The sequence below is a fragment of the Trichechus manatus genome, unplaced genomic scaffold, assembly GCF_000243295.1.
Source record: "Trichechus manatus latirostris isolate Lorelei unplaced genomic scaffold, TriManLat1.0 scaffold00028, whole genome shotgun sequence".
NCBI lineage: Eukaryota > Metazoa > Chordata > Mammalia > Sirenia > Trichechidae > Trichechus > Trichechus manatus.
In genome coordinates this window covers 13,798,700-13,826,199 of record NW_004443964.1, presented here as the reverse complement: position 1 = coordinate 13,826,199, position 27,500 = coordinate 13,798,700, and the positions used below count along the sequence as shown (strand labels likewise).

Here is a 27,500-nt window from a genome sequence, read left to right as displayed (position 1 = left end):
GAGCTTTATAACGACCTCAACTACTTTGCTCTTGTACAGTATCATTTGGTCAGCGCTGAAATGTTAAAGCACTGAAATCCACAGCAAAGGGCCACCTACAACTGAAGTGAAGAGGAGAAGAGGCACAGGAAATATTTACTCCATGGCAGGCTCTGAGCTGGTCACTCTCACAGACATTACCTCATTTACTTCTCAGCCGAGACCATGAGACAGGTATTACTGTCCCATTTTACAGATAAGGAAACTGAGGCTCAAAGAGCTTAGGTGACTTGTGCTTTGGCCACACAGATCTTGACATTCAGGGAAAATCAAAGAATTAGGAAACTACAATACATAATGAAAGCATTTCCTTAACTCTATATAGTAACCTGTAGCAGTCATTTAAGTTAGGAAGCTGAATTGGAATACACTTTACAAACATTAATCTGAATCATGAGATACATACAATTATTCTGGCGTGATGACTCCCCACTCTCCCAGGCTATGAAGGACATCTTTTTCTTTTCCTTCTACCTTAATGAGTTCACAGAACATCATCATCTGCTATTTCAATCTGACATCCAAATTATTCCCATTCTTAAATGCCAGAACTTTCTTTATTAACCAGTGTTAAATCCCATGAACTGAGTAAAAGTCCAACATCCTAACACGTCAGCCAAGTAGAGACATTTCCTTATAATGTGATAAAACAAACTCTTTAAGGTTCTGATTGTCTTTCTCCTAGTTATGCACGCACCAAGTCACAACCTGCTTCTAATTATTAACCTACGCCGTGCTCCACAACCACAAAAAATAATTAGGGATAAACAAACCCCTTTCCAAACCAGATGCATGAAGTCACCTACAGGGCTATCTTAAACGACTGCACGCATTTGCTGAGAATGGGTCCTAGACGCAGGGGGTTAATCTCAGGCTGTGATGCAGCTCTCCCATGGGACGCACAGCCTAATGCAATTTCAGCCTGCCATCATTCCAACAAAGCTCCAGGGTAAATGCCACCAAGACTTAGAAGGCATGAGCACTGCTTCAGTTTTCGATTTAGGTGGACGACAGTCTGCAGCAAGAGCCCGGGGACCTGAGATTTGGGGCGTGTCTCTCCTGTGTTTGGCGCTCACCTGTGGGGTTTGCAGGGATATCCAGGATGGTCTTCAACAGCTTCATGTCCTTAATGTTGTGAATGTAAATGGAGCCCTCCAGGCACACCAGCAGCCTCTGTAATCACACAGACGCATCAGTCCCCGGACCAAGTTCTGGAAAAGGAACTGACCAAATCCAAACCCCACACCTCTCAGACAAGTCCTACCTGGATTCTAATCCTACAGGAGAAAGAATTTTGATGATGCAATTTATGTAAGATGTATTTGTGATGATGTATTTATGCATGTGCGTGCACATACACGTCTTTCCTTACCTGAACAGAAAATAAGAGATCTGAAGAAATTTTATTTAGAAATTGAGATTTATTTATTTTGTATTTTCCCTTTGCTGAGAACAAGGATTCTGAACACTCCCTGACCAGTTTCCCTTTGCCATTTACGACCTTTTGAGTAGCCTTTCTGACTCCTCTTCCTGTCTGACAGGCTCTCTTTGCAATGTTCATAACAAAGGTCTCCCTCTCACACAGACGGGGCTTCTTTGCTCCTTCTAAAGAATCACCAAATCTTATGCTTTATCCCTCTCCAAATAACTACCAGCTTTAACTTCCTTCCACTCCAACTCCTTCAGACCTACTTTTGTGTCCCTCCCTCCAGCCGTGGAATTCCAGAAGCCCTTCAGCCCCATATGAACATCTCATCCCTGCATCTCCTGTGCGGCCTCCTGCAGGCCCTTGTAGCTCAGCTCCTCTCTCCATGGGCCCTCCTCCCCAGTGGCACAGACCCTTCTCATCCACTTCAGATGGAAATTTGTCAGGTTTACAGCTTCTTTCCAAAGGCCATAGGGGTCCCCGGGTAGTGTAAATGGTTTGTTTATGCTCGGCTGCCACCCAAAAGGTGGCGCCATGGAAGAGAAGCCTGGTGATCTACTTCCATAGATTTAACCCAAACCAAACCAAATCAAATCAAATCTGTTGCCACTGAGTCGATTCAATTCCAACTCACAGCGACCTTACAGGACAGAGTAGAACTGTCCCATAGGGTTTCCAAGGAGTGGCTGGTGGACTCAAACTGCTGACCTTTTGGTTAGCAGCCGAGCTGTTAACCACTACGTCACCAGGGCTCCGAGAAAACCCTAAGGAGCGGTTTTACTCTGTAATACATGAGGCTGCATGAGTTGGAATTGACTCAACGGCAATGAGTGTGGTTTCTGTTTCCCCCGATGGCTATGCTGTCTGCTCAGTGGAAACAGGTCCCAAAGGTTCCCGTGTCAGGCGTTCACAGGAATATAACGCAGTGCCCAGCAACGTGCCCAGCGCCAGGTCCCAGTGAGGAGCTGCTGGGGAAGAACTGTGGGTCCGGTGGCTCCTTCCACACTGAGCAGCCATCCACTCCTCCTGCACGAGGGGCCTGGCCCTGCTCCCCTCTCGCCTGGTGGTTCTCAGACTTTGATGAGCGCCAGGAGCAAGCCCTGGACTCTTCCTGGCGATTCTGGTTTGGGAAGGCTCTAAGGAAGTACCCTGGGTGATTCGGACACCCTGCAAAGTGCGAGAACCACTGCTTCCGGGCCACACCCTTTTATTCCAAGGAACAGCAGTCGGAAGGAAGGGTCTCTAAAAATACTACAAAAAAGCTGCAGGGTCTCTGGGTAATGCTTGCCCTACTGCTTTCCCAGCAAGACTCATCCCAGCTCAGAAAAATGGAGACCAGCGACTTTAGCCAGACAGAAAAATAAAATTGAAACACCTTTCTCAATGTGAATGAAGGCTCTGTGGCTGTAGGTCTCAGATGGGGTGCTGTGAGGCAAAATAATTCTAACAAGTTCTCAAAATTGATGACAAGAAATATTAGTGTTTCTCCACGAAAGATTTATTCTCTGATCACCTGATCACTTTCCCTTTTGCCAGCACTTACTATTGTGGTGGTGGTGACTTGCCGTCGAGTCAGTGCTGACTCGTGGTGACCTTACCTACGAGATAAACCATTGCGCAGTCCTGCATTATCTCCGTGCTCGTCGGTATCTTTGAGCCCATTGTTGAGGCTATTGTGTCAATCCATCTCACTGAGGGTTTTCTTTGTTCGATGACCCTCTACTTTACCAAACATGATGTTCTTTTCTAGCGATTGGCCTTCCCCAATGACGTGTCTTAGTGTGGACTATATTGTGCTATGCTTGCTTATGTTCTTAGGTTTCTGATACCCTCTTGTGCCTCACCCCCACCCCCAAGTCCCCATTATAGGGGTCCACCACATATGCCTACTGCAGGAATTGCATCTGCATCCGGCTTGCTTGACCTGCTCTGTATCTTTTCCCACCAGCTCTAACAGCACCATCGGCTCTCTGGTCCACTCTGCTGGTCTCAGGTTAGCCCACACTAGCTGTAGACAAGGTAAAATGGAGGAAACGTAGAAAACACTGGGAGGGAAGGAGGAGGCACTCCATCTCAAGTTCCTGTGACAGTATACTTCCGGGATGACGGTTGTTGGTTGCTGGTGAGTCAGCTCTGACTCATGGCGACCCCACGTACAACAGAATGAAATGTTGCCCGGTCTTGCACCATCTTCATGATCATTGGTATGCTTGAGTCCATTGCTGCAGCCACTGTGTATTTTGAGTGCCTTCCAACTCAGGGGGCTCATCTTCTAGCACGATATCAGACAATATTCTGTTATGATTCATAAAGTTTTAATTGGCTAATTTTCAGAAGTGGATCCAAGTCTGTCTTAGTCTGGAAGCTCCACTGAAATCTGTCCACCAGGGTGACTCTGCTGGTATTTGAAATACCAGTGGCATAGCTTCCAACATCATAGTAACACGCAAGCCACCGCAGTATGACAAGCTGACAGACAGGTAGTCCCTTGTAATTGTTTTCCTTACCAGTCAGCGTCTTCTCTCGGCAGAACAACAGGCTCACCTTCACTTCAGCTCACTCCCTGTTGCTCTGGCTCACCTCTACTTTTCTAGGTTTTATAAGTAATAGCTCCTTTTATCAGTCTAAAAACATATTTTTAGCTTCTGCCCTCGAGTGCCATAGATTTAGCTTCAGAGGCTTTGATCCAATCAGCCTCCACCTGGACAACGGCCCCTCTGAGCAGCCGGTTAAACAACACATCACGATACATCTGATTTATTGCCTTTATTCCATAAGACACACTTCCTCATTTAAATAAAAGGGGAATAACAGCATCTGAAAATGAAAAATATCATAATTTCCAAATAGTCTTCCTTTCTATATATTTAGAAGAAAAGGTGCACTTTGTTTTCTCATAATTCTGCACACAAATCCTCGATCTTTTCCTGTTTTTAAAAAAGCAGTGCGCTACCTGAGATGCGACAAAACAGCAGGCTGACCACCAGGGAACAGGATGTGCAGCCTGGGCTCTGCAGTGGACCCCACCTGGCAAGGAGGGGTGGCCGCAGTTCCCTAAACCTTACTTTCTAGGACCAAATTTGTTAAGTCCCAAACCTGAAAGCTTTCGGAAAAGCAAACCCAAAACTTGTTTCCAGACGTGTTTCAAATCACCTGCTTCCTTAGAAATGCCAAAGGAAGTGAGAACTGTTAGGCTGGGCTCTGATCAGCTCAGTCATTAATTGCTGGGTAGTTCTAGGTGCACTAATGCCCATTAGCAGACGGGGGATGAGAATCTTAACATTACTGAGTGTCACTGAGAGGAGGAAGACCTCCTATTGGGTGGTGCAATAGTTAACATGCTCACCTGCTAACCAAAAGGTTTGAGGCTGGAGTCCACTCAGAGATGCCTCAGAAAAAAGGCCTGGCAATCTACTTCCAAAAAAATCTGTCATTGAAAACTCTATGGAGCATAGCTCCTTCTGACATACACGACGTTGCCATGAATTAGAATAAACTCGCCGGCAACTGGTTTTACTGATGGGAAGGGCAGCACCTAGAAGTTAACTGGACGCAGACACCAGAATAATACTTCCCTGACTCATTTGTTAATGCAACTATCAGAGCGCAAATGAGGGAGAAATTATACAAATAAATACCATAGACACTATTTGAGGGTTCTAATCTTTGGTTACTATATAGAATATTTGCCGGAACAATTTTTAAGAACTTAATCAGGCAGGAAAAAAAAAGGATATTTAGCCATCATATATCGGCTACTAGTATATACAAAGATAAAAAACTCTGCAGTGAAATTCAGTGTGCTACCGACAGACTTCAGTGAAAGCACTTCAGCCAACAATTTCACTTAAAAGTCTTCAGACAGCAAACTCTCGAACTGTCTTTCCCTCCCTTGCCAAGAACCTGGTTTCTTTTCTTCTTTACTCCTGTTACTCCTCACTCAAAAATCCCCACATTCTGTTTCCCAGCTATTTTCTACCACAGTGCTTTATACAGACTTAAGTGGATACTCAATCAAAATAGTTGATCAGGGTATATACATGCAGTGGAATAGTACTCAGCCATAAAGGGAAATGAAGTCCTGACGCATGCCACAACATGGATGAACCTTGAAAACATTATCCTGAACGAAATAAGTCAGTCATAAAAGGGCAAATACTGGATGATCTCACTTAAATGAAATGAGCAATGATACAGAAACCAAAGATTGCTTATGGTTACCAGGGGTGGGAGAGAGGGGAGAAAGGTGGAGTTTTTGCTTAGGTGGCATTGAGTGTATGTTAAGGGTGGTGAACTATTCCAAAAAGGATCATGAAAATGGTTGCGCAACATGAAGAATGTAATCAATGTCACTGAATTACACATGTAGAAACTGTTAAACAGGTGAACATCTTGTTGTGTATATTTTCACCACACACACACACCAAGACTTGATCAACTCAAAGAAACAATCTCTTCCTTTTCATGAACTTAAGAAAGCACTTTATTTTTTATTTATATATAAAAAATCAATTAGCACTTAATAGTTTAGATATGACGAAAGAAGAGAAAATTGTCCTTAATAAATGCAACAGCTTCCACTTTCCTGGGAATATTTAACTGAATAGATAGATACGCATGGTCATATGAAGAATCTATTTGCTAACTGATTTAAGAGTCAGGAAACATGTTTAATGAGCATGTTCCAGGCACTTCTTTTGTGGGAGGTCCACAGTCGTGAACAAAACTGACACAGCCCCTGCCCTCACAGGATTTAAAATCAGTAATTCAAGGGAGACTCTGCTCACATCCCAAATACTTATTAAATAAGAATTTACATTTTTAAAGAGAATATATTGCATATTTGAGAGAAGAATACACCTTCTTTCAGCAAAGAAAACACTACGAGAGAGAATCTACGAGGGTTAGCTGGGAAGAAGAAGAATGGAAGCCTGAGGCAGGAGGCCTGGCCGGCTAGGAAAGCCTAAGCAGGTGGCACAAGAGGGGCTATTTTACCGACTGGCTTCAGAAGTAACACAGGCCGACCCCATGTTTTCTATTCTCAGAGGCAGTACCACCAGCCTAAATGAAGGCTACCATCTAGGGCCAAAACTAGAAGAAGCGTTCCTCTGGTATAAGGCCGCCCACACAGTGGCTCACAGGATGGTTGCAGAGCCAGAGTTCAGACCTAAGGGGAGGGGGCTCACCTAGCCAGTGGCCACTGTTCGACAAAGAACCTGAGGCAGCAGGACCAGGGAAGACCAGCCACAAAAACGAGAGCATAGAGTAAAATCACCTTACAATAAACCAGTTGCCATTGAGTCAATCCCAACTCATGGTGACCCTACGTGTTTCAGAGTAGAACTTGCTTCATAGGGTTTTCAATGGCTGTGACTTTTGGACATAGGTTGCCAGGCCTTTCTTCTGAGGCGCCTCTGGGTAGATTCGAACCTCCGAACTTTCGGTTAATAGCCGAACGCTTAACCATTGGTGCCACCCAGAGACTCCTAATATGATATTAGGTCTGAGTATTAAAATCCTCTTTAGAACATGACATTTGTTTTAAAGACACTTCATCTTTTTCTTTGGCTCAAATTAACAGAAGCCCTGAGGGTGCGGCCCCACTTACTTGCCGGTTCAGCCTTATGGAGAGGATGTTGCTGGAGTAGCTGTAATTACAGATCTCTGTGCCTTTCTTGAAGTGATACACATTCATCTGCCTCGGTTTAACGTGACTGACCACCACCACCAGGCTGCTGGAGAAGAGGCGCTCGACGATGTAGACGTCCGGGATTTCATCTGGGAGGGAAAGAGGCAGTGGGGTTACAGGCTTGCTCTCTGGGAAGAAAGTTCCCGTGGCCACAGCACGAGCACGGCTTATGCCGGCTTATGAACTTTCTCTAGCACTGCTGACTGGATGGGCTCTGTTAGTTGCGTTTCAATGACTCTTTTTTTCCACAGTGGAACTTTAACTGTTTCCTGAGGCAGCAGTTCCAAAGCCCTCTCCAAATACCAACAGTAAAGAAAATCCTTGTGTGGACTAGTGACTTAAACACCGAGTCAGGATTTCCAGAGCTACCGCTGACGCCCGCTGCGTTTCTGGGCCCCTGGAATCGCCCCTTCAGGGCCCTATGGCTCCACTGCTTTGTAAAACACATTTGGAAGGTTTAAACCTATTGCCGTCAAGTCAATCCCAACTCATAGGGAGTCTATAGGACAGAGTAGGACTGCCCCATAGGGTTTCCAAGGAGTGGCTGGTAGATTCAAACCACCATCCTTTTGGTTAGCAGGCGAGTTCTTAACCAGTGTGCCACCAAGTCTCACTGGAAGGTTTGGACCATCTAAATCTACACTTCCCTGTGAGAGAATCTGAAAGGAGTGATACTCTGCTGGGGGCGTCGGTTTTCAGAATTCCTCTTGTCCCCATTGCAAAGAAGGGGACTGCCATGGGGAACGGGTAGTTACATAGGGAGTTCTCTTCTCCACTGGTCTTGCTGTGCTCCCCGCTCCTCTCTGGATTCCCTTCCCTGTTGGAAACAATCTGAACATCAGCACTGCGACCAGAAGAGTACTTCTGAATTCAGGAAGGACGCAGTCAAGAAAGCCTCTTGAGTAACGACAGGTTGCAGCCTGTCTCTTTCTGAGAACATGCTTTTCATATGTGTGTTCACGCAAGGAACAACACAGGTCAGAACAGAGCAAAAAATAGTCGTGAAAATAAACTAAGACCCTACAAATAAATTATTGTTGTTAGGTGCAGTCAAGTAGATTTTTGATTCATAGCAACCCAGTGTGACAGAGTAGAACTGCCTCATAGGGTGTTCTTGGCTGTAATCTTTAAGAAAGCAGATCACCGGGTCTTTTTCCTGTGGAACCACTGGGTGGGTTTAAACTACCCAACTTTTTGATTAGCAGCTGAGCACTTAACCACTGCACCACCAGGGCTCCTTAAATAAGTTTGGAGCCCATTATATTATTTACCAAACCACTTTCTTTCTAGAAAATCCAAAGGTGGTACATTTTTCAATATTATGTTGGCATAAGCTATTACTTATCCAGAGAAAATAAGAGAGTTACATTTCTAAGTTCAATTATTTTTAATATTAACTAAAGTACTTCAACGTCTTTGAGATGGACTACGTAAATAGAATAGCATTATTTTATTAAAATAAGAGAAATACTTCCGTGACCAAGTGTCTGTTACCAGTATCCTAGAGTGCCAATATAATGGCAAAAAGAAGTCACTAGTGAGCTTTTGGGTTGATAATTTATAAAAATTGATGACTGTGCATATATGTATATGGAAAAATTGTCAACAACATGATTTCAAAGGATTTCAGGATATAAAAGAAAATGTTACCTAAATGATTGCTACATTTTAGCAGTTTCGCCATGGCTTTTTAAGCAAGTGGAGGCAATGGTTTATATTTAAATCCAAAAAACACTGACTCCTTAAAGTGTGACGGGCCAGGGAGGGAAAAGCAGAATGCTCAGCAGCACCATAGCGTAAAAGCTAGAGGGGGGATTTGGGGTTCCCCAGATCCCCACACACTTACTGCTTCCATGGACTTGGTCCAGTTGCTCCACAGAACTCAAGGAAAACAGCTTATAACCGGCCTTTGTTCCAATTGCTAGGGATCTGTGGAAGGTATGACAGCAAACGAACGATAACATTACTGTATTCCAACTACAAATCTGTCGGAAAATAGACACCCCTTTCCTTCTGCTCCCCCACGTCCCTGATGCCTCATTTTTCCAGATGCTGTTGAGTCGATTCCGATTCATGGTGACCCCGTGTGTGCAGAGTAGAAATGTGCTCCATAGGGTTTTCATGGCTGTGATGTTTGGGAAGCAGTTGGCCAAGCCTTTCTTCTAAGGCACTGCCAGGTGGTTTTGAACCATGAACCTTTCAGTTAGTTGCCAAGAGCAAACTGTCTGCATCACCCAGGGACCTGCAGTAGGCATGTGGTTGTTGTTAGTTGCCGGAGAATTGATTCTGACTCATGGTGACCCCACGTGTGCAGAGTAGAACAGCTTCATAGGGTTTTCAACGCTGTGACCTTTGGGAAGCAGACTGCCAGGCCTGTCTTCTGAGGTGCCTCTGGGTGGCTTTGAACCACCAACCTTTCAGCTAGCAGTGGAGCGCTTAACCATTTGCACTGCCCAGCCCCCTATAGTAGGCATGTTGTTTGTTGTGTGCTGTCAAATTGATTGACTCACAGCGACCCTATAGGACAGAGTAGAACTTTCCCATAGGGTTTCCAATGCTGTAAATCTTTACGGAAGCGGACTGCCACATCTTTCTCCCATGGAATTCGAACCACCAGCTTTTCTGTTAGCCACCGAGCGCTTAACCACTGCACCATCGGGGCTCCTCTAATAGGTGAAATTAGTCAATGTTACCTTTCATCAGTTTAAAAGCCATGAAAACATCCTGGGTACTTTACACTAGTAACTCTCACCTGGGGGAGCTTAATAAAATACCAATGACTGTCTACCCTGTCCCCCAGCCCCAAGATTTTCACTTAATTGGATTTTTCTTTAAGTTCTTCAAGTACTAATATACAGCTAGGGCTGAGACCTCTGCTATATACTCTGTTTTATAAAACTATCATCACAACCAACCAACAAAGCAAAAATTAAACATTTATCTGGGACAATGTGGGCTAAAAAAAAGATCTAGTATTCCTAATTTTTCACTTTCAACCAATAGATATAGGCACAGTGGGAACCCGGATCTCCCTGGCCTTGTGATGGAATCAACTTAGTTCAGCAGCGGGGGTAGGCCAGGGCCTCTGGGGATCCCACCTAGCTCCCTCCTGCTTTGCTTTCAACACCTAGGCAATGGACCACACCTTAAATGGAGCCCACTCCGAATAAGCAGTCCGATCCTGAGTCCTGCCACCCTAGGAAAATGGGAGGTCAGAGGGGACACAAACCTTAACATGTAAACCAGTCCACCTTCCACATTTCAAATGAATACATGAAAAGGTGAGATTGTACTTCCCGGGGAAACATATCCTAAAATAAGAAACTTACTAGTCCAAGCCTGGCTGGCCAGGGCTCTTGTTTCACTAACCTAAAAAACAGAAGGTCACATGTTTATCCCTGGCTTTTTTTTTTCCTACCCAAACATTTGTTCTTCTATGGGACACAGTCATAGGTGACTCTAGTCCACTCTTAATCAGTGAGCTGGCTGGTTCGGTTGCTTGGCCCTCCACCTGCCGAGCAGTTAAACTGGAGTGTTAGATATTTGCATAAAACAGCAGCTGTGCAGTTACAACTGGGGTTTGGCATCCAGCACCACCAACGACAAACAGCGACGGGAACAGCCAGCCAGCAGCATCTTAAAACTCCAAGCCAGACACTGTTTTTAAACTTCCTTTACATAAACGTTTTCATGTAAACGAAGACGCTTTTTGTTGCAAACCGGGATTTGGAAAGTTTGCAAGTCAAGGAAAAACACCTCTGTAACTAGAGTCATATAACATTAACCAAAAGAGTTAGCAATTTAATTTCCAAACATAAGCCCTGCTCCTGGCACAGAGAAGTTTCATATGAAAAAATGGCAGTGTGGTCACTATTATTGTTTTAAATGACCGATCAGTCACCACAAAAGATTATGACTCTGAATCAAGGAATTCAGACACAGACCTATTTTATCCATAAGGCTTTCTATAGGGAAAAAAAAAAATGTCACTTCTCATGGGAAGGTGTCTCAGGGTTTGGGACAAATACATATTATTAACCAAATGAAAAAATGTCCCTAAATTGTTTAGTCCAGTGCCAAGCATGAAGTATGAATATAGGAGCTTGGTAAAGGTTAGCTGCCTTCATCCACCTCCAGAAATACTAGATCCCAAACTCAGCCGACGCGTATAGAAAAAAACACTGATACCCCTGAATGTATTTGCCAAGGGGCTTGACTTGTCTTAAAATTCAATGTCATACCCTCTGAGGCTCAAAGCAACTGCCTGTGACAAGAACTTTTATTTATAGTTAAGACAGAGCTGCCCGGCAGAGCCTTCATCCAAGAAAACAGAACTAAGCAAATTAACTTTCAAACCACTCTACAGTTTGGAAAATAACATTCTCATCCAGTTGCTATGGACAGCTGGGACTTACTCTGCATTATTTAATAACCAGAGCTAAAATTAGCCTTACTTTTTAAAAATCTGATAAACAATGCTACAAAGCAGAATTTAGAACATTTACTACTAGAAAACAAACTAACTCCCTCTTTAACCTGTGTTGACTTGGGAAAGAAAATAGCCGCCAGGCATTTCAACAGTCATACCTTCTTGCAAAATGTTTCTTACAAAACATCAGAATTTTATCCAGACATCATTTTTTAAAGTGCAGGTCTCAACCCCGGAATGGATTCTAAAAACAATTTAGTGGCACACAAGCAGCTTTAGAAAAAGACAATACCAAAATGTGTCACATAATAAAGGTAAATGCTATTTTGTGGATCGCTTTTCAGTGATATTATATGTAAATGGAGCCCTGGTGGCGTAATGGTGCAGTGGTTAGAGTGCTCAGCTGCTAGCTGAAAGGTCACCAGCTGCTCTGCAGGAGAAAGATGTGGCACTCTGCTCCTGTAAAGATTACAGCCTTGGCAGCCCTATGGGGAGGTTCTCTGTCTTACAGGGTCGCTGTGAGTCACAATCGTTTGGTTGTTTCATTTTTTTTGTATGTAAATGGGGGTAGAGTGCTGTTGCAATCTGTATTTCTCACTATGAGATGTGGTCAAGAAAAGCTTGAAAGCCACTCATCTTCCCAAGCTGTGCAGCGGCTCAATTATACGATTACAGATACAGTTTTTCCAAACAAAGGCATATTGTTCAGCACAGGGTGTTTTTAAACAGAAACACAAAGCAAATGGTTGCTAAGGTTGCTTATGGGATAGGACGGCCTTAATTACACCAGCGAATGTTCAATATTAGCACAGCTCAGTCACACGCAGCCAAGGCACAAGCGGGAAACAGACTCCAAACAGGGAACACAACAGAAACTGGTACAGCAGGAAGGGGGAGACTGGGAAGCTGTCATCCCAGCCTGATGCTCCGGGTACGCATTCCAAGGAGGTTATTTCATACGGTCTGAGGGCTCACTTCTAGCAATTTCATGAAAAGAGGGAAGTAAAAAGGCCTTAGCTTAGAGACAGGGAATCCTTGGGAAGCCTGAACCACAGTTCAGCAACACCCAGCTTTCTGGCCAAAGTCCAAATGTGAACATCAAAATGAGACATTAAAAATCCACTGGAAAGCAACAGGCTGGTGCTCATCCCTCCCGGAGACATGGTTTGGACCAGGGAAGGGCTCTTTTGACTCCAGGGAGGAGGTTCAGCCTGACTGGGTGGGATATGTGGAAACAGCCAGAGAAATCGCAAGGTTCTTTACATCCAGGGTGCAGGCAGGCAAAATGCCCTGGGCTGGGGCTGGGACAGGGGCTGGCCTGGCCAAGGGGATAGGCTGCCTTTGTCCCAGGCCCTGCCCAGATGCCACGTTGAGATGCTCAAGGACAAATGGGAAAGTTTCTTCTTTACTCCCACCTCCCTGGGCCGCGGCTATAACTTCTCGGGTCAACTTTCCGCTTCCCCCTCCCCTCCCGTCCCCTTTGTTGTGGCCGTGACTTCTCCTCTCTAGACCCCCACCTTGGTCACCCGCTTTTCCGCCGCCCCCATACCCCTTAGCCTCCCTGCACCCCACTCTCTGTGCTGACTCCCTTCCTTCATCCTTGGCTCGCCCCTCCTGGCTCTCCGCCCGCGGTCGAGGGGTGCTGGGTGAGCCCCTCACAGCGAGGGAAAAGAGGAGAAAGAGGGGGAGGGGGTAAAAAGACCCGAACCCGTCCGATCAGCCACTGGCCGTCCTGCCGAGGAACTTCTGGGTAGGAGAACCGCGCCAACCCCCACCCCTCGGTCGGTCGCGACATCCCCCACCCCCGACCACGGCAGGGCTGGCGCTCAGCTTACGTGCAGTCCTGGTTGAAGGAAAAGCAAGTGAGTGGCGGATCGATCCCGCCCGGGGGAGCGTCCGCGGCCTCGGCCGCCATCGGGTCTCGACCCGGCGAAGCCGCAGCTCCGGGCCGGCGACAGCCACCTCAGCAGCCGCTCGCGCCGGCTCCGAGGGCCGGTCGCCGGCCAACCCCCCGCCTCTAGCCCCGCCCCGCCCCCTGCTTCGCCACGCCCCTTGTGCCTGTCCCGCCGAGCCAAGGCGCGGACAGGGCGGGGCCCGCGCTGCCCGGCCACCATTGGTCACAAGTGCACGCCGTGGGGGGCGGGCACTGCTCCCTTGGCCAATCCTCCGCAACCGTAGGCGGAACCTCCGCGCTGGCGACCCGACCCCAGCCCCCCCAGACGGCTGGCCATTGGGCAAAGGTGCGTGACGTAGAGGCTACAGGCCACGTGGTGGTGTTTTCATTGCCATTGTGGGCCTGGGGAGGGGGAGAAAGAGCTAGGGAGGCTGAGTCCAGACCTGCTGGCGGTGGTCCAGCGTCTTCGTCGGGGCCGGAGCAGAGGGGACAGGCGGAAGCGCTGTTTTCCATTCCACCCAAACTCCTGTCGTATGTGACTCTGTGTATATTAAGCTTCTTAGGGGAGCAAGCAGAGTTCCGTAGGGAGCTTCAGACGCCAAAGCCCCACCCTTTTGTAGAGTCTTCAAGCTGCTTTGAGAAAAGTTTCTAAAACAGGATGCTAAGGCCAAACAGATAAGAAGTTATCTCATCCATTGCCCTGACGTTGAGAACTGCTACTACGTGCCAAGCGCTGTATTAACTGTATATATTATCTCGTTGAATTCGTAGAAAAACAAAAACAAAAAACTGTGAGCAAAATATTATTTCCAATTTACAAAAGAGGCCACTGAAGCATGGAACGTTAAATAATTTTCCTAAAACAACACAGTATATGGTAACGTGTTTTGTTTGATTTCAAAACCCGTGAACCCAATGACTCTGCTAAACAGTATTTGGCGAGACCTATCTGATCTGTAGGTGAAAAAATGAAACAAAATATGTATAAGAAGGTGTATTTTATGAAAAGGGATGTAGTCTTGAATACTCGGCACAATTCAAAACTCACATTTGAGATAAATCTTGACAAGGAATTTCTGTTCCCAAGCTAAATGCATGTTGCCATGTAGAATTAACCATGAACACAGTTTATGAATTAGCTACTCTTCCAGCTTTGAATTTATATGATGCTTGTGGAATTTTTAATTCATGTCTTTTCAAATTTTGTAGATATTTTCATTGTTGTTATACCACAGCACTTCAAATTGGCGTAATTCAAATTTACTTAATTTGTGACCAAGCTATATATGTTTTGGAACCTAGAACGGACAAGCAAAGGGTACTATTTCACTTAAGCTTTTTGAGTTGGATTTCCGGTTTTGGTCTTCTGAGATGCAAATATAGCAGTTTCTTCTCTCAAGTCTATTTTTCTTTCTCTTAACTGATGTAAAAAATAGTTCAGCTCATAAATCCACAGATATTGATTACCCTTTAGTTGCTTGTGAGGTATTGTAAGCCACTGTAAGTGAAAAGAACTGTTGTTTGTATGTTTTAACTGCATCAGCTTTGCCACCTCTCAGATCAAAGGTGCTCGCCTCTCCCGATGCTCCCAGCTCAGCCAAATGCTGCAGTCCTTTCTGTTCCATTTAGAAAACCACGATTCTGGAATGTTTGGTGCTGAACAATTGAGAGAATTGCATAAGGTAATATACACAAAGTGCATAATAAGGCTTTTAAAGTAGAAGCTGTTGTTTTCGATAGTTTGGACTTTATGTTGATAGTTGGTAGCTGGTGTTAGCTTTCTAGCAGGAGTGTTTTGTGATAAAAACAGTGTTCTAGGCAGATAGACTAAGCTAGTGTGTGCAGAACAGATTAAAAAAAACCCAAAAAAACCAAAACAACCAAACCCATTGCCACTGAGATAGCGACTCTATAGGACAGAGTAGAACTGCCCCACAGGGTTTCCAAGGCTGAGATCTTTACAGAAGCAGACTGCCACATCTTTCTCTTGCACAGCAGCTGGTGGGTTTAAACCACCAGCCTTTTGATTAGCAACTGAGTGCTTACCCACTGGACCACCAGGCCACCAATCGTTACAGATTACCAAAAACCTGTTGCCCTCGAGCTGACTCTGACTCACAGGGACCCTACAGGACTGAGTAGAACTGCCCCGTAGGGTTTCCAGGAAGTGGCTGGAGGATTCAAACTGCCAACCTTTTTGTTAGCAGCCATGCTCTTAACTATTGTGATACCAGGGCTTTAGGGGACTAACGTGAAATTCTAGAAGCGAAGGGATATGAAAGCCTAGGCTAGTGTGATGGCAGCAGGACCAGAAAGCTTTGGGCGAATCCAAGAGATGTTTTGAGGCAGTGCTGGCCAGCAGAAAGGAAATGCGCACTGCAGATGGGAGCACCATATGTAATTTTAACTTTTCTAGAAGCCGCATGAGAAATAGTAAAAAGAAACAGGCAAATTAATGTTAATAATGTTTTATTTAACCCAGTATATAAAATTTTTTTGTCATTTAAATGGGCAATCAATATAAAATCAACATATAAAAATCAATATAAAATTAAGAATGAGCTAAACCCGTTGTCATTGAATCTATTCCAACTCACAGCCACACTGTAGGGCAGAGTAGAACTGTCCCCATAGGGTTTCCAAGGAGCAGCTGGTGGATTCCAACTGCCAACCTTTTAGTTAGTAGCAGAGCTCTTAACCACTGTGCCACCAGGGCTCCTAAAAAAAGACATCAATATAAAATACATAAAATCAATATGAAAATTATTAATAAGCTAGTTTATTTGTAGATATTTTTGAGTACTAATTGTTCAAAATCTGATGTGTAATTTTCACTTACACCATACCTCACTGGCTACATCTGAAGTGCTCATGTGGCTGGTGGCTCCCGTGTTGCCCAGTGCGGGGGTTTTGAGGGAATAAACAGCAGGGCGTGGTGACTGATGGGATGGGAGGGCGGGTGGCAGGGAAGAAGGGGGAAGAGTCAAAGCTGATGCCTTGGTTAGGAAGTGGGAAGTCCATAGTGTTGCTCTCAGAACCCAGAAACCAGCAGGGATTTAGGAAGATGTACAGTGAAACCTGTGAGAGCCGGAACTGGACAGGACCACCCTGGGTCTTGAAAGTTTTCCGCCTTTGACAAGATACAGTCTTACCACTTTTCTATCACTCCTACCAAACCAAAAACCAAACTCATTGCCGTGGGGTCGATTCCGACTCATAACGACCCTATATCGACCCTATAGGACAGAGTAGAACTGCCCCATACGGTTTCCAAGGAGCTCCTGGTGTATTTGAACTGCTGACCTTTTGGTTAAGAGCTCTTAACCACTGTACCACCAGGGTTTCCCTATCAGTCCTAGTGGAAAATGTTTGAATTTTCCTCCTCTGACACGTTTCCACCTTACACAGTTCTGGCTTTTGCAGGTTTTACTGTATTTAGTTTCAGACATGTCGAGGTAGCGGAACTGAATGTTCCCCGGAATGAAGATTCAGGCCCTTCCTGCAACTCTGCCCCCCCGGATGTTTCCTGCTGCGTTAACGCCGCTGCCCAACCTGGTTTTATTTTTTTCCCTAAGACAATACAGAAATCCGTGTTTTTATGTAAGAATTAAAAATGTTGACAACTAATTCTTATTTTTAAAAGACACCATGTGGGCCAAACTAAATATTTCTACTGGTTGGATGTGGTTTGTTGAGGGCCAGTTTGTAACCTTTGTCAGGTAGAGGCTTACACATTCACTTTGACAGGTTCCACCCTCAAAATGAAACAAAAAACCACAAGAAGTCCATTCATATAAAAAGCCAAAAAAAAAAAAAAAAGTTATAAAAAGAAGTACTGAATTCATTTGCTGTCAGGCTGTTTGTTTGTTTTATTGTTTTTTTTATTTCTAGTTCCGAATTCTATGGGAGGGGAAACTCCTCACCTGAATGTTGGGCTTAGGGCATCCTCATGCTTCCATGTTCTTGGAACAGAAAATTTCTCTGCTAAATAACAATGACAAAGGATATTGGGGAAAACAAAACAAAACAAAAACACACACTACAATATAAACAAGATCTCGGCTTCTTCTCCTTCTTCCAATTGAAATTCCTAAATTTCTATCTTTTCTCAGAAAAACGTCCATGACTTCTAGAGGAAACAGTAAATGAGCAAAATCTGGGAGGCTAAAGCTGAACTCTGGGAATGAAACATCCTTGGTAATATGACATTGCAGGCCACAATTCAGCCAATGGGAAGACTCCCTATTTGTGTAACAAGCAGGCTGTCATTTTAAAATGCTGATTAGGACATGCACAGGGCATTAGCAGGGGAAGTTGGAAATGAGACATCCTGTCTGATGCAACCCTCTTGTCACCAGATGTGGTTGCCCGTAACACCCAGCCGCCTATAATTAGAGTAACTACTAGGTGAACAGGCACCACTCTCGTCTTCTTTTTTAAAAAAAACCCTTCTATTTTATAAAGCCAGCCAAAAAAACCAAACCAAATCCATTGCTGCTGAGTTGATTCTGACTCATAGCAACCCTATAGGACAGAGTAGAACTGCCCCATAGGGTGTCCAAGGAGCAGCTGGTGAATTCGAACTGTCGACCGTTTGGTTAGCAGCCAAGCTCTTAACCACTGTGCCACCAGGGCTGCTTATAAAACCAAGTCACAGGAAATAATCTCCTTTTTCTGTTCTGAAATGTCTCGACCCTCAGAACTTGGACTGAGGAAGAGGTGAACCATAATGGACAAGTGTAAGGTAGTACTTTGAGACGGGGGAAGGGGGAAGGGCTTGGGGACAGTAGAGACTAGATAAGATTGGGGACGAGGGGAAAGAAAGGGTGTTGTGTCGTATCTGAAGGAAGCTGAAGGAGTCCGCCTGATAGTTCCAGAGTCAAAGGGGAGGGTTGGGCTTCGGGGTGATTTCTGGGAAAGGTGATGATGATTCCCGGTTGGCAAACAGGAAAGTCCCAACCAGAGCAGGCTGATCAACGGGCACAAGTGGGCTTTTTTGTTTTGTTTTGTTTCTAATCATATGCTCCGTCTGCTGTGAATACACAGCTCCTACTAATTGCTCTTCCTCCCCAAATGGAACCATTCTTTCTGATTATATTATATATTATCTATAACATTCCTCACAAGAGTAAGAAACGGTGTTTCGCTGAAGAGTGTAACTGGTGTCTTTGTTTTTATTCTCTTCCCTCATCCATCTGCCTTTTTTTGTTTCCAGATTACTCTTCCGAAAACACATGGCAAATCACAGGTTCTCGATAAATACTTGCCGATTGGCTGCTATTCATTCAGGAAGACAGTAGCTTCCTACCTGTGAATTTGCCAACATACCTGGTGCTAAGGTAGACAGTGAACATAGATTCGAATCATGGAGTCTGTGTTTCCTAGCACACCTGAAGTCCAGCTGGGAATAGACAGGAGGACTCTACAGGTCAGCCAATCACTCGGACTCAAGTTTTCGAGTTTAACTCTAGGTGGTGTACGGGAACCGGAAATACAGCTTTACAGAAGGCTGAGCTTGGAGCACTACACATTTTCTCATTTAATGCTCGCTACATCTGTCTGCTCCAGGAGTTTTTATCCCCATCCCACAGATGGGTAAACCAAAGTCGAGAGGTGTTTGGTAAGTTGCAAAGATCCAGGTCACTTTGTGATAGAGATGTATTTTGCACTCAGTTCTGCCTGGTTCCCAGGTTGCCATCCCATGCTGCCTCTCAGACTGCTGTGGCTCAAGGCTAGAAATAGAATTGGCATCTTAACCTGTGCTTCATCCTATAAAGGGACAGAGAGGCAAGGTGTAGAGACAAAGAGGTAGGATTGGCCAAGAGGGCCACCAGCCAAGCTCAAGCGGAGAGCGCAGAGTCCTGCAGCTTTTCAAAGGGAACCGAGCTTTGCTCGTTTGCCAAGGCTATTACTAAACCAGGAGCCCTAGTGGTGCAATGACTAAGGGCTCGACTGAAAGAAAGCCACTGTCTTCCTTAATGAATATATAACTGAATGAATAACTGAAATGTTGGTGAGTTCGAACGCACCCAGAGGCTCCACAGGAGAAAAGATCTGGTGATCTGCTCTCATTAGGATTACAGCCAAGGAAACCCTATGCGGCAGTTCTACTCTGTTCTCTAGGGTCACTATGAGTTGGAATCGACTGGACGGCACACAACAACTACTAACCCAGTAGCTGTTGAGTACTACTGCTGTAGTGGAGTAGGTGTCCTGCAAGTGTGAGGCATCCCCACGGACTTCCAGTAATTACTGGGAAACGCTTTGAAGGGGGCTGAGTGCCTTAAAGAATGTAAAAGCAAGAACCAGTGAAATTTGGGCACTACTAGAAATATTAAAAAGCATCCTGTGCTCCCCAGCAAAGGGTTAACCTGATTTCCTGGAAGGGAGTGGGCTGGTTGATAAGTGATGCTGTATGACTCTGGCTTTCTTCCTAGTCTAGAAAGATGGTGTAGAGAGTGGTAACCTTCCTCGGAATTCATCCCCTCTGGGATAAATGAGGAGCCCTGGTGGTGCGGTGATTAAGAGCTCGGCTGCTAACCAAAAGGTTTGCAGTTCGAATCCACCAGCCGCTCCTTGGAAACGCTATGAGGCAGCTCTGCTCTGTCCTGTAGGGTTGCTATGAGTTGGAATGGACTCCACGGCAATGGGTTTGGTTTTAGGAGGAAGGTGACTTCAAAGGACAGCGAGTGCTAAGAATCCCATGATTCTTGGTCAATAGTGCCATCTAGTGACCCAGAGCAAAACACCGACCAATGGAGGCTGACCTTGAAGGAAAAGCTGATTTGAGTGGTAAGAATATAGATACAACCAATTGCTGTAGAGTCAACGCCGACTCATGGCAACCTATGTGTATCAGAGTAGAACTGTGTTCCGTAGGGTTTTCATTGGCTGATTTTTTGCAAGTAGATCACCAGGGCTTTCTTCCAAGGTGCCTCTGGGTGGACTTGAACCTCCCGATTGCATTAACCTTTTGTATAAAGTCCTGGAGGAATCCCCAAGGCTCCCCAAAATGTTCTTTCAAATCCTTTCTATTGTTTAAAAATGCAAAACATAGAGGCCACCCTCACTGTTTCCTCTGTAGGCGAAGTGTGGAAGGGCCTGGCACATTCATTCATTTATTTGACAAATATCTGTCAAGTGCCTATTATGTGCCAGCCATAATTTTAGGCCCTGGGGATACATCATTGGACAAAACGAATAAAAATCCCTGCCCACAAGGGTAGAGAAGCCAGAAACAAAAATAATGTATATTGTATGCTATGGAGTGCTAAGTGCTAAGAAGAAAAACAAAGTAGTGTAAAGGCACTTGAGAGTCTCTGCGTGGTGCAAACGGTTAATGTGGTTGGTGCTAACCAAAAGTTTGGAGATTCAAGTCCACCTAGAGGCACATCAGAAGAAAGACCATGTGACCTACTTCTGAAAAATCAGCCACCGAACACCCTATGGAGCACAGTTCTTCTCTGACACGCATGGGGTCACCATGAGTCAGATGAACTTGATGGCAGTGGGCAACTGGTCCCACTAGAAAAGTTCTGTGATTCTAAAGCTGAGACATTGCACCCCATCTAATCTAAAACGTCTGGGCGTACCAACTGGAAAACAGTGTATGCTGAATAAGCGGGGTGAGGACTATACCGTCAATTTAAAAAAGCATAGGAAATGCATGTATGTATTATTTTTGTAAGTTGCCTCTTGTCTGCCTGCTCCTTCATTCTGCTAACAGTTTTGGCTGAACATTTGTGCTAGGGGCTCTTTTGACTTGATCAGGGCTTAATACCCTTCCCTCCTGCCCTGGGCTTCCTTGGACTTTCTTAGGTGGTGGACGCATGTCTGGAGGACTAGATTGGTTCTGGGCAAAACAAGGCATGTTTCCTCAGCACACCTGAGTTGTAGTGAGAGCGTAGGCAATGGTGACCCACAAAAACAGACATGCATCTTAGAGAATTCTCCTTCGACAGCAGGGTAGAGGGTGAAGGGGAGGGGTGGGTGAGTAGACGCCAAGACCAGGTGGGAGGCTGTAGCATCAGTCCAGGGTAGAGAGGCTGACACGTGAACTCAGGTGGTAGCTGGGGGATGCAGATAGAATAAGGGATTTCTGCAGGCCTCACTGGCTTATTAGTACAAATTGGGGTTGCATTATCAGGAGTTACCCAAATTTCACTGGCTTTTGCTTCTACCTTCTTTAGGGCACTCAGCCCCTTCAAAGCCTTTCCCAGTAATTGCTGACAGCCCGTGGGAATGCCTACAACACGCAGGACACCTGCTTTTTTGTGTATGCCCACGTGGATGTCTCTGCCTATGAAGGCCCTTGAGGGTGATGCCTCACTAATGCCATGACTGCTGGTGTCCACCGTGACAACTGTGACGTTTATGCCACGCCTGCAAATCTCAAACCCTTGGAACATCCAACGAGTGATGGCTGCCCCAGAGCTGTCACCAAGCCAGAGCTACGCCATGGTCTCCAGGCTCCTCTCACATCCTGGGTCGGACTCTGACACCGGACAACACAGCCTTGCATCATAGAGAAGCTTGTTCAGCTTCTATGTGTAACCCCTGATCTTCATAAAGGTCAGATGTGATCCACAGCACCAATGCAAGGAATCAGTATCTGAGACAGATGCTGGGCTGCCTCTCTGGCCTGTTATTGCCACGATTATCTTTTATTCTATTAGCTTAAACCCCTTGATGCCCCACCAGTTCTTCAGATCTGCTGGGACATGATCGCATCCCAGCTTGGGTTCAGCCTGGGGATCTTCCCTGTGCAGGTGTCTTGTGAGGGTGGAGAATGGGGTTGATCACTAAGGTATATAAAACAGAGAGAGAAACGGCTTTGGGAGACCTGAACCAGTGGTCCCTGTTATGGATTGAATTGTGTCCCCTCAAAAGAGACGTTGATGTTTGGGGCAAATGAATGATTTCTCACCCCTGGTACCTGTGAACATGACCTGGTTTGGAAATAGAGTCTTTGAAGATATTATCAGTTAGGTTAACATGCGGTCATATTGGAGGCGGGTCCTAATCTAATATGAATGGTGTCCTTATAAAAGCGACACAGAGAGACACACCGAGGGACGACAGCCACGTGGAGATGAAGCAGAGATTGGAACACCAAGGATCGTCGGCTGTCACCAGAAGCTAGGAGAGAAGCATGGAGCAGATGCTCCTTCCGAGCCCTCAGAAGGAACCAACATGACTGGCACCCTGGTTTCGAACTCCTAGACTCCAGAACTTTGAGACAATAACTGTCTGTTCGTATAAGCCATCCAGTTTTCTGTACTTTCTTATGGCGGCCTGAGGAAATGAACACAGTCCCTTTGACTGTGAAGATCCTATGGGACATCAAAGAGGGAGTATCTAGGAGGCATTGGTATCTGTATCTGGGGCTTGTGGGAAATATCTGCGATGGAGAGGAAGCTCTGGGAGTCATCAGTGAAGAGATCTTAGCTGAAACCATGAGAGATGAGGCATAATGGGATATCGTTCATTGGTGAAGAGCTGGAATGAAACGTTCTAGTGTGACGTTTTGAGTATTCCTTTAACTTAACCAGCACTATCAGAAAAGATGCTGGCTTGTACGCTGAGACCATGCAGCAGCTCTCCGTCACACATTGCTGATGAGTGAGAACCTCTGTTACAAATGGAAATGTGAACTGGCAAATGCTGATTGGCTAAAACCGAATGCAGCAGTTTATTTTGGTACCTATTATGTACGTAATCTCCTATTTTCCTTATTGATTGCAAATACGCACAAGGAACAAAGAGCTAGCGTGATTTCTAAAAAACATGACTAAGTTTTTGCTGATGTATATCTAAAGTGGGTGTGAGCAGGATGTTTCCTTCTTTCTTTGTGTCAGAGATTTTTTTTGTTGGATTTCTAATTTTTTATGGAAGCTCAGTTCTAGGGACTAGTTAGGAGCCCTCCAAAAACACATCAAGCAGACAACACACATCATAAAAATTTAAAGTGGGCCTTTCCTGAGTCCTCAGCTCTTCTCTCTCTGTCTCCTCCCTGGGGATATGTCCCCACGCAGGGGGATTTGAGTCAGCCTCTATCTACAGACGACCCTCATCTGACCTTGCTCTCTGGAATGCTCTGCCTGCTTCATTCCAGGGAACATCAGTGGACTTCTGCGGGCATTCCTAATGGGCTCTCTCTCCAGAGCTCTTGAAAGAATCCTGCTGAGCAACTCCCAGGGAATGGTGGGAGAGTTGTTTTTTTAAAAAAAGGATTTATCCCACACTAAGGACAGGAATCAGTCAATTTTGTCCCATTTTACGTATTGGTTGTTTGTGTTGTAGTCCGTTATTTTCCTTTCTTCTAGTCTCCCAATCCATGAACATAGTATAATATCTTAGGTCCTCCTGAAAACGCATATAATTTCCCATAACTACATAGCCCAGTTCCTTCCACTCCCAAGAATTCTTTTCACATTAGCCTGTGTGTTTCCTTCAAAGCAGTTATCACAATCTGAAATTATCCTGTTTATTTATTTATGTATTTGCTATCTGTCTCCTCCATCTAGAATGTTAGCTCCGTGCATCTTCTCCCAGCATCTGGAGCAATGCTTGTCCACACAGCAGTTGCTCATGAAATATTTGCTGACTGACTGACTCGCAGAACCAATAATTTTAAAAAATCATATGAAAATTAGGTTTTCATCAATGCATAATAAGTGTCTTTTTTTTTTTTTGACTCTCAAAAAATGGCATCGCCCAATTTTAACCACTATTATGAGCAAATGAGGAATCGCTGAGTGATGCAAATGTTTAAGGCACTTGGTTGCTAACCAAAAAGTTGGAAGTTCAAGTCCACCCGGAGGCACCTTGGAAGAAAGGCCAGGCAATCTACTTCTGGAAAATCAGCCACTGAAAACTCTATGGAGTGCAGTTCTACTCTGACATACCTGGGGTCACCATGAGTCAGAGTCACTTGATGGCAACTGGATTTTTTTTTAAATTACCAAATGTCAATTAACTATATTAGTGGCTCTCAAATTTTTGGACTTCTTTTATACTCTTAACAATTATTGAGGACTCCAGAGAGCTTTTGCTTATGTGGGTTATATCTAACATTATTTATTGCAATAGAAATTAAAACTGAGACTAATTTAGAATACTTATTAATTATTTGAAAATAACCGTAAATGGATCGCAGGTTAACATGGATAACATATTTTTTCCTGTTTCCAGTGCCCCTCCCCCACCCCCAACTAGCGAGGGGAGACATTGTTTTACATTTTGGCAAATTTCTTTAATGTCTGTTATGATAGAAGACAGCTGAATTCTCACATCTGCTTCTGTGTTCGATCTGTGGGGATATCACATGTCTCACTCAGGAGAGAATGGGAGTGAAAAAAGCAAAGAACATCTAAGTCTGACTTTGAAAATGGTTTTGACCTTACAGAATCCCTGAGAGAGTCTTGGCAGTCCCTGGGATCAGATCGGAGAACACTGTAAACAAAGCCTCGATATCAATGGAGAGGAACGCTTCTCTCTGCCTTTCAACTGTGTCACCTTTAAACATTGTTATTTTTCTCTTCAATATCCTTTGCTTAGCTTAATGCTGAAATACACTTATGTTCCTTAAGACTATATCATTGCAAAAGGCAGCAACACCCATGGTAAATGATGGAAAAGCAAACCAAAGGTTGAAGACTTGTTGTGCTTACAAGCACACCCACACAAAACCAAAAAACAACAATAAGAATACATGTGCCTTTGCTGAGCATGCACTATGTGTTCCACATTTTGCAAAGAGTATGTCCAGCACTTATTTCAACACTTCCAGGTAGGAATTGTTACCCTCATTTCATAGACAAAGAAATGGTGGCTCAGAAAACTTAAATGATATATCCAAAGTTGCAAAGTGGTGACTGCCATACACAAATCTCTTTTACTCCAAAAACATATGTCTTTTACCGTCAAATGCTTCATTACCACGGGGGACAACAACCAAGAAAAATTAAGAATTTAACGTAGAAATTATACCTTATTATTTTGCATAAACGAATCAAGGAATCAAAAATCTAAATCTTTTTTTTTCCTTTCAGTGTTGTATCACTAAAAAAAGTCAAGTTTTTTTTTTTTCCTGATTTGAAAAGTAATATATCCACAGCAAACGTCTGAAGAACAACTAAATGTCTATCATTAGGGAACAGGTTACATTAATTATGGTAGAATTATCAAAAAAAAAAAAAAAAAAAACAGAAAACACAACCCAAACCCACTGCCATCGAGTTGATTCCGACTCATAGCGACCCTATAGGTCAGAGTAGAATTGCCCCATAGGTTTTCCAAGGCTGTAAATCTTTACGGGAGCAGACTGCCACATCTTTCTCCCGAGGAGTGCCTGGTGGATTCGAGCTGCCGAACTTGCAGCCGAGCTCTTTAACCACTGTGTCACCAGGGCTCGTTTGGTACAGCTATAGATGTCATAAAAATAGCCACAACAAATAGGCTAAAAGATATTAAAAATCATGGAGGTGGTGCAGGACCAGGCACCGTTTTGTTCTGTTATATATAAGGTGCCGTGAGTCAGAGCCGACTCCATGGCAACTAAAATACCAATAGACGTCATACAATGCAGTCATCAAAATGGACATTGGTGGTTCAGTGGTAGAATTCTCACCTTCCAAGCAGGAGACCCGGGTTTGATTCCAGTCCAATGCACCTCATGTGCAGCCACCACCTTGTCTGTCAGTGGAGGCTTGTGTGTTGCTATGATGCTGAAAAGGTTTCAGTGGAGCTTCCTGACTAAGACGAGGTAGGAAGAAAGGCCTGGCGATCTGCTTCTGAAAATCAGCCATGATCTGATCTGCAATCAATCATAGGATGACACAGGACTGGGCAATGTTGTGCAAGGAGTTGCCGTGAGTTGGGGGCTGACTGAACGGGCAGCTACTAACGACAACAGTAGGTACTGATATAAAGCCATCTCTAAGATATATTGTGGAGCCCTGGTGGCGCAGTGATTAAGGGCTTGGCTGCTAACCAAAAGGTCAGCAGTTCGAATCCACCAGCCACTTCCTGGACACCCTATGGGGCAGTTCTACTCTGTCACATAAAGTTGCTATGAGTCAGAATTGACTCGATGGCAATGGGTTAAGATAAATTGCTACGTGAAAAAGATCAAGGTGGCACAAGGTCTATAATATGCTTTCATTGGGATTTTAAAATGTGTGTATTGATGTACATATGTAACTGGTTTCTGACATAAACTCAGTGAGGGTATAAACAGAAGATAGCTTATTTTTCTGTAATCATGGTCCCCCAGCCTCCATACACACACCTTGGGCTGATTCCCTACCTTTTTGAGTTCTTTCAGGGAGTAGAGCAGTCCGGTTATGTCTAATATCAAACTTCTGACTCACAGCTCATTCAAAACTTCTGAGCTCCTATTGTACTTCTTCCTCGTTTCCTCCTTCTCGTCCCATCCCTGTCTTTCCCTGAGTTGGGATGAGGGGAAGGGATGAGAAGGAGAGGGATACGTCTGAGCCACTGATGCCCCATAATTCTCTCTTACCTAACAGGACTTCCATTACGGAAGCTATCCCAATGCTTGCTCTCTCACGGACCCACCTGTGGTTCTCAAAGGGCTCCTGTGGGGCCCCCTGCACTGCCTATGCCTGATGGGCCTGTGTGCTCTTGGGCAGACCTCGGTGACTCCGCTCCTCAGCTCCTGTCCCCAATGCCACCTGCAGCCTTTCTTCTGAGTCCTGTTGCCCTGGCAGGTATACCTTCCTAAGCCTCTGTTACTTTCTTCCCATCAAATGCGACGATTTTTACATTTGATATCTATTTCTAAGTCTGTGGATATTTGCTTGGCAATGTTGTAGCAGTTTTCAAAACCAGAGATTCTAATCTCTTTGAAGAATTCTAATAACTTCCTGATGCTTTATCGCAACGTCCGGGTGTACGCTTTTCTTTTCTAATAATTTGCTAGCAAAGGTTGCTGCCAGGGTTCCCGCCCCAGTGGTCAGGCTGGAGGGTGATATTTATGCAGATGATGCAGAGATGGTAG

General features: G+C 44.8%; 1 protein-coding gene across 2 annotated transcripts in view; it reads right to left on the bottom strand.

The window, feature by feature from the left end:
* The window catches only part of WIPI1 (WD repeat domain, phosphoinositide interacting 1), a 34,277-nt gene extending 20,188 nt beyond the window's left edge, over positions 1–14,089 (bottom strand). Inside the window, exons 1-4 of one of the 2 annotated variants that reach the window (XM_023729287.1) lie at positions 13,921–14,089; positions 9,001–9,083; positions 7,074–7,243; positions 1,116–1,212 (exon numbers count right to left, since the gene is read on the bottom strand). In XM_023729287.1, the coding sequence (XP_023585055.1) occupies positions 1,116–1,212; positions 7,074–7,160 (184 nt within the window). In that variant the 5' untranslated portion in view covers positions 7,161–7,243; positions 9,001–9,083; positions 13,921–14,089. Of the gene's footprint in view, positions 1–1,115; positions 1,213–7,073; positions 7,244–9,000; positions 9,084–13,418; positions 13,587–13,920 lie in introns of those variants that run through there. The other variant, XM_004374188.1, reaches the window with a different exon arrangement.
* Positions 14,090–27,500: the final 13,411 nt, after the last annotated feature.